At 42.4% G+C, this 17688-nt stretch overlaps 1 protein-coding gene across 1 annotated transcript in view; it reads left to right on the top strand.

Annotated features, from left to right (window-relative positions):
- The first annotated feature begins 1491 nt into the window (after nt 1–1491).
- ednraa (endothelin receptor type Aa) overlaps nt 1492–17688 on the top strand; it is a 47812-nt gene continuing 31615 nt past the window's right edge. Inside the window, exons 1-2 of the mRNA XM_073042930.1 lie at nt 1492–2419; nt 3198–3310. Coding sequence (XP_072899031.1) covers nt 1934–2419; nt 3198–3310 — 599 coding nt within the window. The 5' untranslated portion in view covers nt 1492–1933. The remainder of the gene's footprint in view (nt 2420–3197; nt 3311–17688) is intronic.

Here is a 17688-nt window from a genome sequence, read left to right as displayed (position 1 = left end):
CACTAAAGCTGGTACCGCAAAGTCCAAGTGCAGTCCCCCATCACTCTTCAATTTCTCTCCCACCTTCCCCCAGCATTATCTTCAGACTGCGACCCCAATGTTGCTCCCTCAGGTTCCCATTTCCAGTCGTTCCTTGTGGGAGGATATGCTCACTGATATTATTAGCAACTCCCTTCATTCAGATACCACTCTTCTCCTCTCAGAAACGCCATCGTCATTGTCCTTCCTCAACCCACTGCGGCAGTGCCCACTCTAACCCGTTCATCTCGAAATGTGTGCTCATTCCTTTCACAGCACGCTGCCTGAAATATTTCCTTTCCTACTCTTTCCTGACAATGGAGACTGCCCTGGTTAATCATAAGCCAAATCTTTTGGGACTGAAATTCTAAACTTTCCTCTTCCTGTTCTCCCTCGCCATACAATATATTTTAATTAACCACGGCATTTTTTCTTGAGTCTCTCCTCCAACGTCCATCCCCATGGGATTGCTTTGGCAATGGTACTCCTTTGCTTACAGAAACATGGTTATTGCATGACTGCTAATGGCTTCTAATTTGGCCCGGAGCAGTGTCCTTACTACATCTACACCATCCTGAACTTTTTCCACCTTCCGGTCGGTAGCGCGGTTTTCCGCGTTCTCTACACAGCAGTGACTTACTTACCTCTGGCATCGTTCTTCCTGCCCTGATACCCCACTTGTCCAAAACTCAGTTCTTCGTCGTGGCAAGTTCAGCTCCTAACTTCAGGTGCCCCCAACGTGCAGTTTTAAAAATCCTTACCATCCTCTTCAACAAGTCTAACTCCAACATTATATTCCGGGCCATCAAAACAGTCCCGTCACCCCCACCTTTCCACCAAACCACGAGGTGCCTACGCCCACTGATAATGAACCTGAATCTTTTAACTTCACCCACTTGCCTCCATTCAACCCCCGCCCCACCACTTCCCTCTTCTTGCTCCCACCTTCGACAATCTGACTTAAAAGTTTTTGGTCATCTTTTGACCTCTTAAATCTCCCATTTTGCCCCCACCGCCACACCCACTAACAGCACTAGCTGTTGAAGCAGCGCAATTTCCCATTTTCTATACTACTCTCGCTATTGATGGGCGCTCCTCAAGCGTTGGACAAATCAAAAATATTAAAAACACCAAGAGTTCAAACATAGCAGATATTGTCTTTACGGAAGAGTGGGAACGATGAGTCCCGGAGACAGAACATTTAACTGAACGGCAGTTTTTAAAGTCGCGGTTTCCTCTTCAGCTGCTTTTAAAATAACCCCAGGTATATGGATCGGTCCGCTCTTTCTTGTCACGAAATGTTAGTGTCATTTAATAAGAAGCGCGGTTCCTGACGTTTGAACCAAGTTAGCGAGGGAAAAATTGTACAGCACGCAATTCTGGTTCTCATTGCAGTGAGGTGGTCCCATTCCCGGCTCACGAAATGCTTTTATCAGCATCAGTCCCCAGTTCGGCGGAGTGAATGGACAGATCGGAGTCAGCTGTTGTTGCTTCCTGGTTAGCGTGCGGGACTGCCCATTCCCCCGCTCGCTCCCCGAAGGAGCGGGTCGTTGCCGAGCCGAGGGACGGGAGAGATTGGTTTGACTTTCGCTCCCCCCCCCCCCCCCCCCCACCTTCTCTCTCTCTCTCTCTCTCGTCGCTCCGTTTAGGGAAGCGTCAAAGAGTGAGGAACTTCTGTTGGATGAGGCCAGGCGCCGGCTGGAGGACCGAGGAATTGCGTGCGGAGACGGTTTGAATCTCTTCCCGGGACAGCTCAGGACACGGGGAAGGAAGGGTGCCGAGGCAGTGAGCGGCAGGGGGATCTACTGGCAGTGAGCTTGAGTTCCCTACACAGCTCCCGAGAGCTTGGTGCGGTTTTAACGTGGGAAACTGTAGGATCAAATTCCTGCCCACTTCCCCCCGAGTTCGCTTGGGGATGGAGACCGTGCATGTTTGCACGGTTCTGTGTTGGATTCCACTTTCCGCTGGCTTTGCGATACGGCCGGCGGTTACTGAAGAATATCCGACGCCGGACAATGAGACCGCGAAGAGATTCTCTTCCCCTTCCCAGCACAGGGACGTGGTCCACCCCACCGTAGTCTGGCACATGCAGAATGGGAGTCTTCACGGGGCCAGCGTCACCCCCGATCTTCAGGACTGGCTGAAGGACGTCAACCTGTCGGCGGGCAATGGCAGCAATTTCTCTTGCCCCGATGCGCCCGACAGTGACCCTGCCTTCAAGTACATCAACGCGGCCATCTCCTGTGTTATCTTCGTGGTCGGGGTGATCGGAAACGTTACCCTGTTACGGATCATTTACAAGAACAAGTGCATGAGGAATGGTCCCAACTTGTTGATCGGCAGCCTGGCCCTGGGAGACTTGCTGTACATCATGATCGACATCCCCATCCACATAGCTAAGGTGTAAACTTTCACTCTACATCCCCTGCCTTCACCACTTCTTTAGGTTTCTGCGGCGGGTTCTTTACTCCTTCGCGTCTGCTCGCGTTTTCCCGTTCCTGCCTTAACCATATTTCTTATTGTTTGATCACCATCTCTTCATTTCCCGATGCTCCACTCTCACTTCTCCCTCTCCGCCACTGTTTCCAGTCTCTCCTTTCACTATCCGTGAGGCATCTCACCTTTCTCCGGCTCTCCGTTCTTCCTCGGCGTTCCAGCTTGTGTTTTGTCCGTTCGCTATCCAGGCTATTCTCTCTCCCTTGCACCCTCAAAGATTTTACCAACTTTTATGACATAGTTTATGTGTTGAATATTAATTCATGGAATTGAACCGGTAATAAAAAGCCTCGGGTTCCTGTCAAGTTTCAATATTTTTGGTCACTTCTCACTTCCTGGAGTTCACCAACTCTTTCTTTTCAAGTCCTTTTCTTGTACCAGTTTTAACTCTTTTTCAACATTAAAAACGTTCTTCATTAGGCCTCCATCTTCTGCATGTCGTCATCAATGGTTTTCATAGCCTTTTAATTTGCCCTTGGAGCTTCCTTTGACTCCCTATAAGTTGTTGACCAAGAAGTTATTAACTTACTTTTTCCTGTGTTCTGGAGTGTGGGAGGGGTTGTGATAAAGGAACAAGTAATTGTTCTCATCATTTATTCCTTTTATTTAATGCTGGTTTTTATTTCTCAGTCTGCTTAGTCTCATTAATTGACAATTGACCATTTGCAAACCATCTTTTCCAGCTTCTGTTACCAAAGTGGCCTTTTGGGATTGTTGTTTGCAAGCTGGTGCCTTTCTTACAGAAAATGTCAGTGGGGATCACAGTGCTGAACCTCTGCGCTCTGAGTGTGGACAGGTGGGCATATTCTTGCTTCTATGTAGCATTTACAGTTTTGTTGTTTGATCATGATCCCTGGTTCTGGTACATTGCATGTTAGGCAACCTTGTGACCAGGAATGCAAGCCACCCCTGAGTTATGAATGCTTGACTTAGGGAAACCCCTACATGCAAAAAAGCTCCCATAATATGATTAAATTCAAAACTATGATGTACACATACAGATTTGTTCTTGTAAACAATGGAACTAGTTTCCACTCTCTCCCCACTTCTATTATTTGTTCCTCTGTATAAATCTAACATGCATTTGCTGCCACTCGCTAAATACTTAAACTTAACATACTGAAATACTTATGCGTATTTTATGACTTATGATGAAATTGACTTAAGAAGAGCATTCATTATCTGGGAATGGCCTGTATACTACTTTAAATTGCACAATACATTCAAAAGTAGAAAAAAATCCTATAAAGAAACAGAATCAAGCTAACATTCAGGAATTCAAAGTTCAAGATTTTAGTTCCATTCTAATTAACAAAAACTTAAGCTATTTACATTTCTTTAATCAAGTAAGTTGAACAATGACAGATCAGTGTGTATACATGTTGGTATTATAACAGAAGGTTAACTATAAACATATTGCTGTTTTCAATGGCTTAAAATGCAAGTAAGTTATGGGAACATTCCTTTGAGATTTTACACTTTGTTAAGATAGGAAATGTGACAGTTTTTTCCAGTATGTAGTGCCATTTTGAAATTTAATCACAATGGAGTCACTAAAACAAAGTACATTGCAAGAAGGATAGTTGATATTGAATATAATTCTCTGGCTGAAATTACAATTATGTTATTCTGCTTCAACTTGAATGTAATTCACCAGTATCTACATTACCATGTTATTTGATTTCTGACAACAGAATCTGGGAATAGCCAGATGCAAATCGAATTTAGATGCAAACCTGAGAATTAAGTTTAAATTAGTAGTATCACATCAGTCTGATGATTTCATTCAACTTTGTTTTTTTGGTGATTGAGATATAAGAATGAGCTTAATTTTACTTCCAAGTCCTGCTGAAGGGTCTCTGCCTGAAACGTCGACTGTACTTTTTTCCATAGATGCTCCCTGGCCTGCTGAGTTCCTCTAGCATTTTTTGTGTGTTGCTTTAATTTCACTTCACCTATTTGGGGGCAAAAACTAATTGAAAAAAAAATACCCAAATCCTAAAATTGTTAACAGCCCACCACCCTCAGGGAACCACTAATTGCAACAGATCATTTGCTGATTTTGAACAAGACATCATTTCATTTTGTCATCACATTTCGGTGATGTGTGTGCTGCAGGAGTATTTTTCAAGAAAACTTTTTTTTTACCAAATACAACCCCATTTCCTTGACCTATGTCTATGGACACAATTTTATCAGTTGCTTTAATTTGAGTTTAATCTGTCTGATAACTGAACTACAAAAGCTCAAAGTTGATGATTATTTAAAAAGCTGAGAAAAAATACACACCAGTGCCTGCAGTTTTATTTTTTTAAATCCATGATTTGTTCCATGCTTATTACTGGTTTATAGACTTAATTGCTTGAGCTCAAGGCATTACCTGGGGGGAAGCATCAAAGAGAAAATAAGGGTGTGAAGATAATCCTCATAGAGTTATACAGCACATCATGTCCATGCCAAACTTTTTTACCCATCTACACTGATCTAATATGCCAACATCAGGAGCAAGTTTCTTTTCATTTAAGGTAAATTCAGCTGTGTTCTCTTCCATTTCTGATTTTTTTTATTCTGGCTTTTACTTAAAAGATGCCTACCACCCAAGCTGGGAAATAAATTGACCAGCAAGGTTAATTAAATTTCTGATAGGATTTAAATCATTTACACATTTCATTTATCTTAAAAACTTAGTCATTAAAGAGTTAAGCTTATTTTACAGTGATAATAATTAGTTGTCCTTGCCTGGTATTAATATAGTGGGTTCAATGGCCTCATAATGTAAATTCTTACTATCTGATTAATTCTGGCAATGCTGCCAACACGTTCGTTCAAAAGGGTTGTCACTGAATATCCAAAGCATCTGCCTGACCGAGGCAAAAGACCACTTTTAATTTGGAAATCTTGTGTCCCATAGAATAAATAATATCCCAGTTATCAATTTTAGCTATAATTGATGCACATTGTCCACCAACAAGTTTGCTGCTTGTGCAATGAGATAAAATTAAAATTAAAAGTAAATTATTTTAGAGCAGCTTGGAAGAGCTGAAATATTTCCTTTCACCAGGACACATAGCTTCCCATGCAGACAATCCTTTCACCCTATGCCAGCGACACACCTAATTGGTTCAATTTGTTGAGCCACAAAAGTATACCATTTTGGCCTGACTGCCAAGTGTATAAAAGAGGTCAAAGACTAGAGCAGGCATGAGATGGGAAATGATGGCCTATCAGTACAGTCCGTCACTGAGTTCACCACAACACCCCTCCTGGAAGAAACTTACTCCCATAATTCTTCCCTCTTCACTTTCCTCATAAAGTGTTACTGGAGCCTCTGAAGCAATCCACCATTCTTAACTGTAATCCTGGGCTGAGCCTCTACAATCTATTTCACTACTGGAGGGACTGGAACAAATTCCCAATCCTCTTCTCTCCTGATATGTGCACCACCCAACATAATGGCTAGGAGCCGAAGAATCAGCTACTTATTTCCCTTTCTTAGCCACCAATACTGAGGAATATCATACAACACTCATCATTTCCTTTCACTCAACCGCTACACTTCCAACTTTGAACCAAGTGTTTTGTTTCCAAGCCCCACTTAAAGGTCTGAGAAGTAAAACAGTAAACCAAAGACCGAAATTGCAAAGTATCCCAACTCATGACTAGATGTTTCTTTTTATTTATACAGGAAATGTAGACTCATTGGCAACAATTATTTTCCAGCTCAAATTATCCTAGAGCTAATGAGCTGTCTTCTTAAACTACTAAAGCCTGTGTGGTGAAGGTTCTCTCACAATGACGTTAGGTAGGAGGTACCAAGAATCCAACAAGGCAGAGATTTAAAAACGGTGTGTTTTCAAATCTGGCTGCATTGAAGAGAACTTGGAGCTATTGGAATTTCCATTAGTCCTCTGCTCTTGTCCTTTCTATTGGCTTGACATATAGCTATAGTGCATTTTGTAAATGCACACAGTACAACTGGAATGTATTAATGGTGGAGAGGGAATGATATTTAACGTGGAGAATGGCATGTTGATTATGAGGGCTGTTTTGCCTTGAATGTTGCTGCTCTTCTTAAGTGTTATTGGAGTTGCAATAATCCAAGCAAGAGAAGCATTTTGCATCAAAGTTACAAATGATGTTCAGCTGAAGGCAGAAAGGCTTTCATGAATCATGAACTGAGCCATTTGTTGCCAGATACCCAACCTACAAACTGCTCTTGACACAATACACTCAGTAGCTGCAAAATTTAAATAATGAATGTCTGAGGTGGACAACTCAAAGGTGGTGGTTCCATTAAATATCAAGTGAAGGTGGTAGTCTCTCTCTTGTTGGAGATGATCATTGTCATAAGTGTTGCAAATATCACTGACTACCTATCAACCAGATTATCCCTTGCCTGTAATATTGCCCAGATCCTGCTGCATGAGGTAATGAGGTAGGAATGTGTGAAGAAATAACAGAGAAATATGCTAGTAACAACTTATAAATTATGTTGCTTTTGTGTCTTGTGTGGAAGAATTTGTTGACTATACATGTGCTAAATCATTATGATACATACTAGAGAATTTAACTGCAAAAATTTTGAAGTTAGTTTTACAAGTTTGCAATCATTATCTGCACTTTGGAGTTCTGTGTCCATGACTGGATCTCTAGATCAGCATGAGTCCTGCTTGGACAGCCGATCTGGACAAAGGTGACCAAGAGCAGCACTAGCTGCTCACAGCCCTGTCGTTCCACAGAGGGCACCAAGATCAGTGAAGCTCCACTGCCTTTGGAAGAATATTCAGAAGCTCAGGTGGAAGCATTCATTCACAGTCCACTGAAACAAGAGAACATTTGCCAACTGTACCTAGTGGCTAAATGTTGTCAGTTGTCAAAAATCACCAGAGGCTGCGACTCCTTTGCTTTGCTTCTTTCCTAGAAACTAGCAGGGTTTCATAATAACAGCAGGTACATAAAGCAGAGGGCTAATAGTCAGGATAGATTGTCATATATAATCTTCCCGCAGTTCTGCATTGAAATTGACTCGGCACCTATGCTTGTGACTCCAACTGCCTTTCCAGAGGAACAAGATATGACTGAAGCCTGTTTGTGCCATGTAAGGGGATCCTCCATGCCAGCTTGAAGCATTTCTCAACACAAGATAATCCACTCCATCCATGTGCAGTTGGTGTGCAAGAACAAATGATCTTCCGGCGGTCTGTGGGAGGTTACAGCATAGTTTCCATAGTGCCTTTGCCTTGCAGTCATTGAAACTCTCTGAACTCAGTGGGCGAATGTGATGGCACAGTTAACAGAGCAGCAGTGGTTCAGTTCTGATCTCCAGTGATACCTGGAGTTTGAGGGTCCTCCCTCTGCTCAGATGTGTTTTTTCCCCTAGGTGCTCCACTTTCCTCCCACACCTCAAATGCAGGTTGGCTAGTCCACTGACCAATATGCGTGCAGGAGAGTGATAGAGTCTAGAATCTAAGACTCAGTGGACCACGGAGCTTGTTTCTGTGTTTGTGACTCTTTGACTCTATGACCACACCTATCATTTGGCACTCAGGTACAAGCGATACTCAGTTAAAAAGTGGCTGTTGTTGCCAATGAAGAACACAATCCGTGAGGTTGAAGGTGTCGTTCAGATACCTGACTGAATCTGAAGTGCCATTTTGTGGGCACAAGCCAGGGTTACCGAGATGAACACGATGTGTTCAACTTCACATAACATTGCACAGTGGTATGGTTAAACCTGCGGGGGAGACAAGATGCCATGCACAGAGTGTGTGTAGATAGTAACACAGGGAGGCTGCACACAGTGGAGCATTCCCCTGGGATTTCCCATTATAAAAATTCACCACTGAACAACAAGATGCACATTTCACTCCCTAATCACACTCTCATGGATTAAGGCAAAGCAAACTTGCACAGAACTAACTGTCCTGTTTGCTGCCTTCTATCACTCAGCATCATAGCTTGAAGGAGCAGGAAGGGAAAGATCATTTTAGGCGTGAGGTGTGGGAGCAAGGTGAAATTACTGTGCTAGTAGGAAGACCATAGGAGGGGGAACAATGTGACGGGGCAGAAAGAACACAGGAAGATGGTTTACGGCTAGTGCTGTTGAATCTAGGGACACCCCTCCCTGACCATAGACCATCCTAGAAACACACACAAAGTGCGGGAGGACCTCAGCAGGCCAGGCAGTATCTATGGAAAAGAGTACAGTCAACGTTTCAGGTTGTCCTGCTGAAGGGTCTGGTGTTTGTAATGTTTTCCATATGGATCTTACTCTTCTTGGATCCTTTGCCAGGAAAAGGTAACATCCTATTTAATGTGACTAAAATATATCCTATCTTTAAGATCCTAGCACTATTGAACCAGGGCCAAGTAAGGTCAATACTGTACAGAAATATTAGGATGATATACATGGGAAAAAATAATCATGACAGAAGGCCACTGAGCAATCTGTCAGTACAGTTACAGGAAGATGGACTATTAATGGAAAAGGGAAGGGAAGGTTTACCAATTAGGGTCCTAAACTGGAGCAGAATTAGTTCTGGGGGGATTAGGTAGGATCAAGCAGAAGTCAATTGGGTAAGCCTATTTTAAAGGAATGTCGTAGGAGGCTTTTAAGAGTGAGATATCAACAGTACACTGCAGCATGTTCCTTTTAGGGTGAAGGGTTGGTCTGGCATGTTTAGGGAGCCTTGGATGATGTGAGATAGAGGCCACACATTATTGGAGCAGAATTAGATCATTCAACCTATCGTCTGCTCCGCCATTTAAATTTTTCAACAGCATTCCCCCACCTTTTCCCCATAGTCCTTAAGCTGTATACCAATTAGGAACCAAACCATCTCTGCATTAAATAACCCCAATGCCTTGGTCTCTACAGCTCTTTGTGGTAAGGAATTCTACTGATCCATCATCACCAGGGTGGACAAATTCCCCCTCAACTGATCGTTCAGGCTGTATTCTAAGAACATGCCCTCAGATTCCAGACTCTCTGACTGATGGAAATATACTCAAAATATCCACTCTATCAAGGCTTTTCAGTATCTGGTTGTTTTCAATGAGATTTCCTACCATCCTTCTGAACTCCATCCAGTTCAGACCCAGAGATATCCAACACTCCTCATATGATAAGATTTCAATTCTGGTGAGCCTCCCCCCTGTGGATCCTTTCCAGGGCCAGCATATCTTTCCTGAGATATTGGGACCAAAATTGCTCACAACCTGGCTGCATGGGTTCAGAACTGGCTTGCCCACAAAAGGCAGAGAGTAGTAGTGGATGAAGCATATACTGCCTAGAGGTTGGCAATCAGTGGAGTTCCACTGGGATCTGCCCTGGGACTCCTGTTCTCAGTGATTTTTTATTAATGACTAGGATAAGTAAGTGGAAGTATGGGTTAGTATGTTTGCAGATGATACAAAGGTTGGTAACATTGTGGATAGCGTAGAAGGTTGTAGGTTACAACAGGAGATTGATAGGATGCAGAGTTGGGCTAAAAATGGCAGATGGGGTTCAGTGAAAAAGTGTCAAGTGATTCACTTTAGAAGGCGGAACTTGAAGGGAGAATACAGGATTAGTGGTGAGATTCTTAGCAGTGTTGAGGAACAGAGGGATCTTGGGGTCCAAGTCTATAGATCCTCAAAGTTGTCGTACAAGAAGGAATATGGTATCTTGGCTGTCATCAGTCAAGGGATTGAGTTCAGGAGCCACGAGGTAATGCTGCAGCTCTATAAAACTCTGGTTACACCACACTTGGAGTATTTTGTTCAGTTCTGGTCACCTCATTATAGGAAAGGTGTGGACGCTTCGGAGAGGGTGCAGAGGAGATTTACAAGGATGCTGCCGGGATTGGAGAGCATGTCTTATGAGAAAAAGTTGAGCAAGCCAGAGCTTTTCTCTTTGAATTGAAGGATGATGAGAGGTGATTTGGAAGAGGTATACATGATGATGAGAGGTGATTTGGAAGAGGTATACATGATGATGAGAGGTACTGATAGAGTCGACAGCCAGAGACATTTTCCCAGAGTGGAAATGACTAATACAAGAGGGAGTAATTGTCAGGTATGGTGGTAGAGGCGGTAGGGAGATTTAAGATGGATAAAGGTAATAAAAGGTGGAAGGGAAACATTGGATTGATCTTGAAGTAGGCTAAAGGGTTGGCATAATATCATGTATTATCGCTGTACTTTTCTATGTTCTGTGTTCTAAGACGTGAGCAGGGCACTGTGCATAATGTTTCAGCCAGTAACTGGAGTGTGCAAACAGCGGAAGCTATACACTCAGTGGCCACTTTATTAGGTACACCTGTACAGCTGCTCATTAATGCAAATCTATAATCAGCCAACCATGTGGCAGCAATTCAAATGTATAAAAGCATGCGGACATGGTCAAGAGGTTCAGTTGTTGTTCAGACCAAACATTGGAATGAAGAAAACTGTCATGGTCCTGGCTGGCATTTCCCACCTTTTCCCTTTCCTCCCTAATGGGTGGTCCTTAATCCCCACACTCGATTCCCAATCTTTCCCAATTCCTCTCAATCACCAGCACCTGGTTTCCATTAGCCACCAGAGGATAAGACTCCAACAGCTCCGGTCAGCCCTTGCCAGATTGTTGGTCGACTCTCAGAGAGAGAGGAACCTTGTTCCAAGTCTTCAACCCCGTATCTCTCTGTAAACCAAGTCTCCCAGGTCCTGACTCAGCCTGGTCCTCTCTACGAAGATTCTGCCTCCTGATCCTGCCTCCGCGTTGGAGTCCTGCACTTGGGTTTGTTTTCCTGCCACGTCTGTGTCACAAAAACTAAATGTGATGTAAATGACTATGACCATGGAATAATTTTTGGTGCCAGATGGGGTGGTTGGAGTATCTCAGTAATTGCTGATCACCTAGGATTTTCACACACAACAGTCTCAAAAATGGTGTGAGAAACAAAGAACGTTGGTTCTATGGGCAAAAATGTCTTTTTAATGCGAGTGGTCAGATGAGACTGGTTCAAGCTGACAGGAAAGTGACAGTAATTCAAATAATCACGTGTTACTCAGTGGTGTGTAGCAGAACATATCTGAACACACAACATGTTGAACATTGAACTAGACAAGCTACAGAAGCAGAAGACCAGTACAGGAGCGACCTAATAAAGTGACCACTTAGTGTAGACCCCAACTTCACAATCAAATATTCCTAAGCACTGGCGGCACGGTTTAAACATTGAACGTCACTTGCTCTTGCTTGATTTCTTCTCTACTTTAAAATAATGATCTATTGCATAGTTGGACTAAATTCAAAGCAACACACACAAAATGCAGGAGGAACCCAACAGGTCAGCCAACATCTATTGAAATGAATCAGCAATTGACATTTCTGGCCATGATCCCTCATCAGCATTGGAAGGGAGGGGGAAGGATGCCAGAATCAGAGGGTGAGGAGGAGTGGAAGGAAGACAAGCTAGAAGGTGATAGGTGAAGCCATGTGGGTAGGGAGTGGGGGGGATGAAGAAAGAAGCTAGGAGATGATAATTGGAAAAGGCAAAGGGCTGGAGAAAAAGGAATCTGATTGTAGAGAAGAGGAGAGGGCCGTGGGAGAAAGGGAAGGAGGAGGGACACCAGGGGAGGAGATGATAGGTGAAGAGAAGAGGTAAGAGGCTAGAGAGGGGAAAGGAAGAAGAGAGAAGGGGGAGGGAAAAATATACTAGAAGGAGAAATCGATGTTCATGCCATCACCCAGACAGAATATGAGATGTTGCTCCTCCATCCTGAGAGTGGCCTCACCATGGCACCAACAGGTTTGAATAATAATGGGAATTGGATTTACAATTGTTGGGCACCGGGTAATTCCAATTTTTTTGGATGGAGCGGAGGTGCTCACCAGACCCCAATTTATCTCATGTCTTACCAATGTAGAGGAGGCCGCATCAGGAGCACCAGATACGATAGACAACCTCAATAGATTCACAGGTGCATAGATTCAGGGTCTGTTAGAGGCCCTGAATGAGGTCAAGGAGGAGATGAAAGGGCAAGTGTAGCATTTCTGTCATTTGCAGGGATAAGTGCCAGGAGGGAGGAGAGAGAAACAAATCGACAAGGGGATCACGGGGGGAACAATCCCTGCAGAAAGCGGAGAGGGGTGGTGGTGGGGCGACAGGAGGTAATGATGTGTTTGGTGGTAGTGTCCCACTGAAGGTGGCAGGAGTTGCAGACAGCCACGTATTGGATGAAGAGGCTCATGGGGTGGTAGGTGAGAACAAGAGGAATTCTATCCCTGTTAAAGTGGCAGGCAGATGTCCGGGAAAAAGAGGAGATGTGGGTGAGGGCAGCATCAATGGCAGAGGAAGGGGAACCCCCATTCTTTGAGAGGGAAAACATCTCTGATGTCCTGGGAAGTCTTGTTGTGTGATCATTATTAATCATTGCTCCTGGCTATGAAATTTATAGTACACCATGGCACCGTTTTCTTTCCATACTAATTTTAAAACTAAAGAATTCTAAATGTATGAACAGATCATTATGATTGACAAATGTAATGAAATTATTTGAGATCTGATCGGTTTTGGCAAGATATAAGTAACTGCACATAAATGTAAACTACGGGTGTGCACTGAGTACATGTTGGGCAGGCAATGATAAGGCAGACAGGAAAGAAAGCTGCAGTCTATTATTCATGGCCTGCTTATTAACCTCTGTTACTGGATGTTTAGGGGCAGTAATAGTGTCTCTGTTCTCTTATGAAACCTCCACTATTGAAGGTCGCTACCACTTCGGTTTTATTTTAAATAGAGACCTGAAGGCAGCCTCAGCAAAGTCAAGGGAAGTGGTTTAAAGTTATCCGAATAAAATCTTTGGCTTTTGGTGAAAATGCCAGAGCTTTGAGGGAGTTTCACCTTTAGCCTCTTTCATTAACCCCTCAAATTTTTGGAAAAGAAACTTGTGAAGTTTCTTTTCCAAAAAATTTGAGAATCCTCAAGAGGATGATTTCACAAAAATGTTATACTTTTACTAATTTCTCCAGTGAATTGACTTTCAACATTTTATCCGAGGTAAACCCCTGATCTTACTCAAAAATTCTCACTGAATAAAGTTGTAACATGACTCGTTATACTTCAAAAGGCATTGTGATTTTTAAAAATGTTGCATTTTCCCAATGATGAAAGCTGTTCACTTGTAGAGTAACTGATTATGGGCAATTAGCTGGAAATATTTGGCTGGAATTCTAGTTTCAGATAGAGAAAATTGATTCAATGGCTGATGTGAAAAATCTAGCTGCTTTGACCTGACTACGAACCCACCCTTTATCCTACAATGAGGGTCACATGAATTACAGAAATTACAGAGACTGGTATCCAGACGAGTGGAGGCACCACACAGATGTCTGCCCCCTAGGAATATCATGATCTTTAAGCTCTAAGACTGGAACATGGAGGAAAGATCAACTGAAATGTAAATGGGTTTATTTTTCTCGCTTCTCCCCTAGGACCAGCGATGCAGGCAGAGGTCAATTGCCATTCTTTTCTTCGGTGCCACAGCTTAAAGGAGGCCAGTACAAGGCAGAGCCTATTGTCAATAGATCAGTGATGTTACGGTGTTACAGATGTCATGTAGGAGAATCCCCAAGGAAGCTTATCCTACACTCACCATCATAGATTTCAGAGTTGTAATTTTGAACACACTAGATATCTATAAAGTCATGAGGGCTGAGAAATATATTCTTTTTGTCCCAGGGAAGGAAAGCTAAAAGCTGCAGGGCAGAAGTTTAAGGAGAAAGCTGAAAGATTTAAAAGGGACATGAGGGGCGATTTCTTGCAGAGGATATATTGAATAAGCTGCTAGAAAAATAATGCTTGAGGCAGCTACAGTAACAACATTGAAAAACCTCTTGGATAACTACATGGGTAGGTGGGTTTCACAAGGATATGGCCAACTATGAGCAATGGGACTAGCTTTGTGGGTGCCATGGTCGGCATAGAAGAGTTCCCATGCTGTATTACTTTATGCTGAATTTTGAAGTCAATAAAAAAAGAGAAACATTCTCAAAGATATGGATGTGGATCTGTTGGCACCGCATCCGTTGATATTTGTTACCATATACCAGCATTATAGACATCCACATAGCATTTTTTAAAAAGGGCAGGTATCCAAGCTAGTATCCAATCAAGTGTCAAGTACTCCGCAGAAGCAACGTGATTTCTTCTGTCTTGGATGTCAGTTTGACTTTGTATGGGGAGGTGCTGTCTTGACTAGTTTGACTGAATTTTTCAAGGAGGTGATTAGGTACATTGAAAAAGGTAATGCAATCAATGGGGTTTATATGGACTTTGAGAGGGTCTTTGTCTAGGTCCCACATAGGAAACTGGTGCAAAGGATAGAATGCATGGATTCCAGGACAATTTGGAAAACCAGATCTGGAATTGGATTGGCTGAGTGATAGGAAACAGAGGATGGTTTTTACAGTATTAACCAATGGTGCTTGAATCCTTGCTGTCAGTTATATATTCTGATAGACCTGAACGATTAGAAGTGTGCAAATAATGCAAATGTTGGTGTTGGTAGTGACGACAGTATTCATTGGTTACAAGTCGATATGGATTGGTAAGTTTCTCTGAGAATGACAGGTGGAATTTAATTGTGAAAATTCCTGGGCAGTACAGTGGCAAAGATAGTAGAGTTAATGTCCAGCAGCTCAAATCTCACATCAGGGGAAAAAGTCCTAACCTATTCAACCTTTCCTTTTATCTCAAGTCTTTAAGTCCCAGCAACATCTTTGTAATTTTTTTCTGTACTCTTTCAATCTTGTTGCTATCTTTCCTGTAGGTAGGTAACCAGAACTGCACACAATACTCTAAATTTGGACTCACCAATGTCATATACAACTTCAGCAAACATCCCTACTCCTGTATTCAGTGCTCTGACTTATGAAGCCAATGTGCCAAAAGGTCTCTTTATGCCTTATCTACCATGAAACTCTGCTCCACCATTTCATTCTGGCTGATTTATTACTCCTCTCAACCCTGCATCAAGATGTCAAAATGCTGTAGCATATTAGGCAACAGGATAAGTGTCAATAGGATAAGTGAAAATAGGATCAATATAGATAGGTAGCTAATGGGCCAAATGAGCTGTTTCCATGCTCTGTGACTCTATGCCACAGAACGATTCAATATGGTTTCCTACACCCCAATGTCAGTTGTACATAGGCAATTCAGTGTGCATGGATGAAGTGTTCCTTGTCCAGATGGATTCACAGGTGACAGATCCTGGAATTCCTTGATGGAATTTCACAACTCCTGGCTAAGATCAGCAGGAGATGCATTGTAAAAACAGGTTTGCCAGTTTGCCACTGTGTTCACAAAGGAAGAGCTGAATAATTCCCATTGGATTTTTAGTCTGCTCTGCTAAAAGCACCATTCGGAGAATGTCAGCTCTGCATCTGTTCAAACAAATAGATGGCCAGTGAACTTTGTCAAGTCTAGCTGAACGGTAGAGAAAAAATAACTTTGTGGTGGCATTGTCACGCTGAAAGAATATTCTGGCAAACAAATGTTAGCCCAAGAATGAATTGAACCAGAAAAGTATGAGTAATTTTCATCAAGATGCTATCTCATGTACTTGACATGATGGCACATATTGAAACATTGTGTAGCTAGTGAATTCCAGATGACTTAGCGCTTCCTAATAAGTGGAGAAAATGTTTCAAACAAACATGTTGAGCATATGTCCAAGCAAACAAATAACGTTTGGTGGAAAGCTTTACATGATTGCAGCAATTATTTAAATTGAAAACAATTTTGATTATAATTGACATTGATTTATGAAAGGAAAATTATATTTGACTTATCTAATAGAATTTTTTGAGAATGTATCAACTAGAAGAGATAAAGAGATCCTGTGGATGAGGTCCATTTCAAATTTCTGAAGACTTTTGATAAGGTCCCACAAAGGAACAAAGTTGAAGCCCATGGATTTGGGGGTAATATAGTGGTGTGGATTGAGAATTAGTTTATAGATTAAACTAATCTGTGGTGGGGTGGGAGGAATAAATAGGTCTTTCTCAAAGTCAAGGTCGAGTTTATTGTTATATGCACAAGCTAATATATGGACAAGTTGATGCACCATCAATAACTCTCGGAGACATGAGGCGAGATATAGGCTTTTATTGGCTGGAAGAAAGAACAAGCAGCAAATGACCACCACACAACATCCTGGAGACTGAGGAAGGGTCTGTGCCTCCGAGCGCCTTTATACCGGGGTCCGTGGGAGGAGCCACAGGAGCAGTCAGCGGGGGGGCGTGTCCAGACAGGTATATGTAGTTCACCACACAAGTGCAATGAAAAACTTACTTCAGTACTGAGGTTGGATTGTGTCTAACAATGAGGATGCCATGATGCTTCAAGGGGATAGAGTCGAGCTGAGTCGTCAAGCTACAACATGACATATGGAGTACACTGTGGAGGAATATGAGGTTCTCTGCTTCAGTAGATAATGGTGATAGCTTTCAAAGGAGGAAACTTGGGAAATGTTGATTCACAAAGGTGTCCGGGTGTCCATGTACTCGGTTTACATGCAGACTTTATGCCGGAGGATTTAAGTACAAAAGTAAAGATTTCTTACTATAGGTACATAGAGAGCTTTGTATTGTGTACAACTTCTGATCTCCTTATTTGATAAAGGATAATTACCATCAAGGATTCCTTGGATTCACCCAACTGGTTCCTGGAAGAGTAGGTCAGTCATATGAGGAGGGATTGAGAAGGTTAGGCCTCCATCTGATGTTATTTAGATAAATGGGAGGCAGAAATCACTGAAGCATACAAAATTCTGAGAGGGCTTAAAGGAGCAGGTGCAGCAAAGATGGTTCTACAGATGGAGGAGTCTAGAACTAGTCTCAATAAGAAGAAAAGCCATTTAATTGTGAGATAAGGAGGAATTTATTTACCCAAACAGTGGTTGCATTGTCTAACCCAGAGAACCTAATCATGAGTTATATTTAAAACTAAGAGCTGCATGTTGGAGAAATTAAGAAATATGATATTGAGATCTAATGTCAGCAACAGTCTTACTGAAAGGTAGAGCAAGATCGAGAGGCTTATAGTTGCCTACTCCTTTTCCCATTATTTATATCCTTATCTACATATATTTTAGAAATGCAGAGCAAAAATATTCCAATAAATTGTAGAACTTGGTTTGAACTGA

Source organism: Hemitrygon akajei, chromosome 4 (assembly GCF_048418815.1).
Source record: "Hemitrygon akajei chromosome 4, sHemAka1.3, whole genome shotgun sequence".
In the NCBI taxonomy this organism is placed as follows: Eukaryota; Metazoa; Chordata; class Chondrichthyes; order Myliobatiformes; family Dasyatidae; genus Hemitrygon; species Hemitrygon akajei.
Note: the sequence above shows the minus strand (reverse complement) of the source record. Positions and strands in the feature narration are given on the sequence as shown.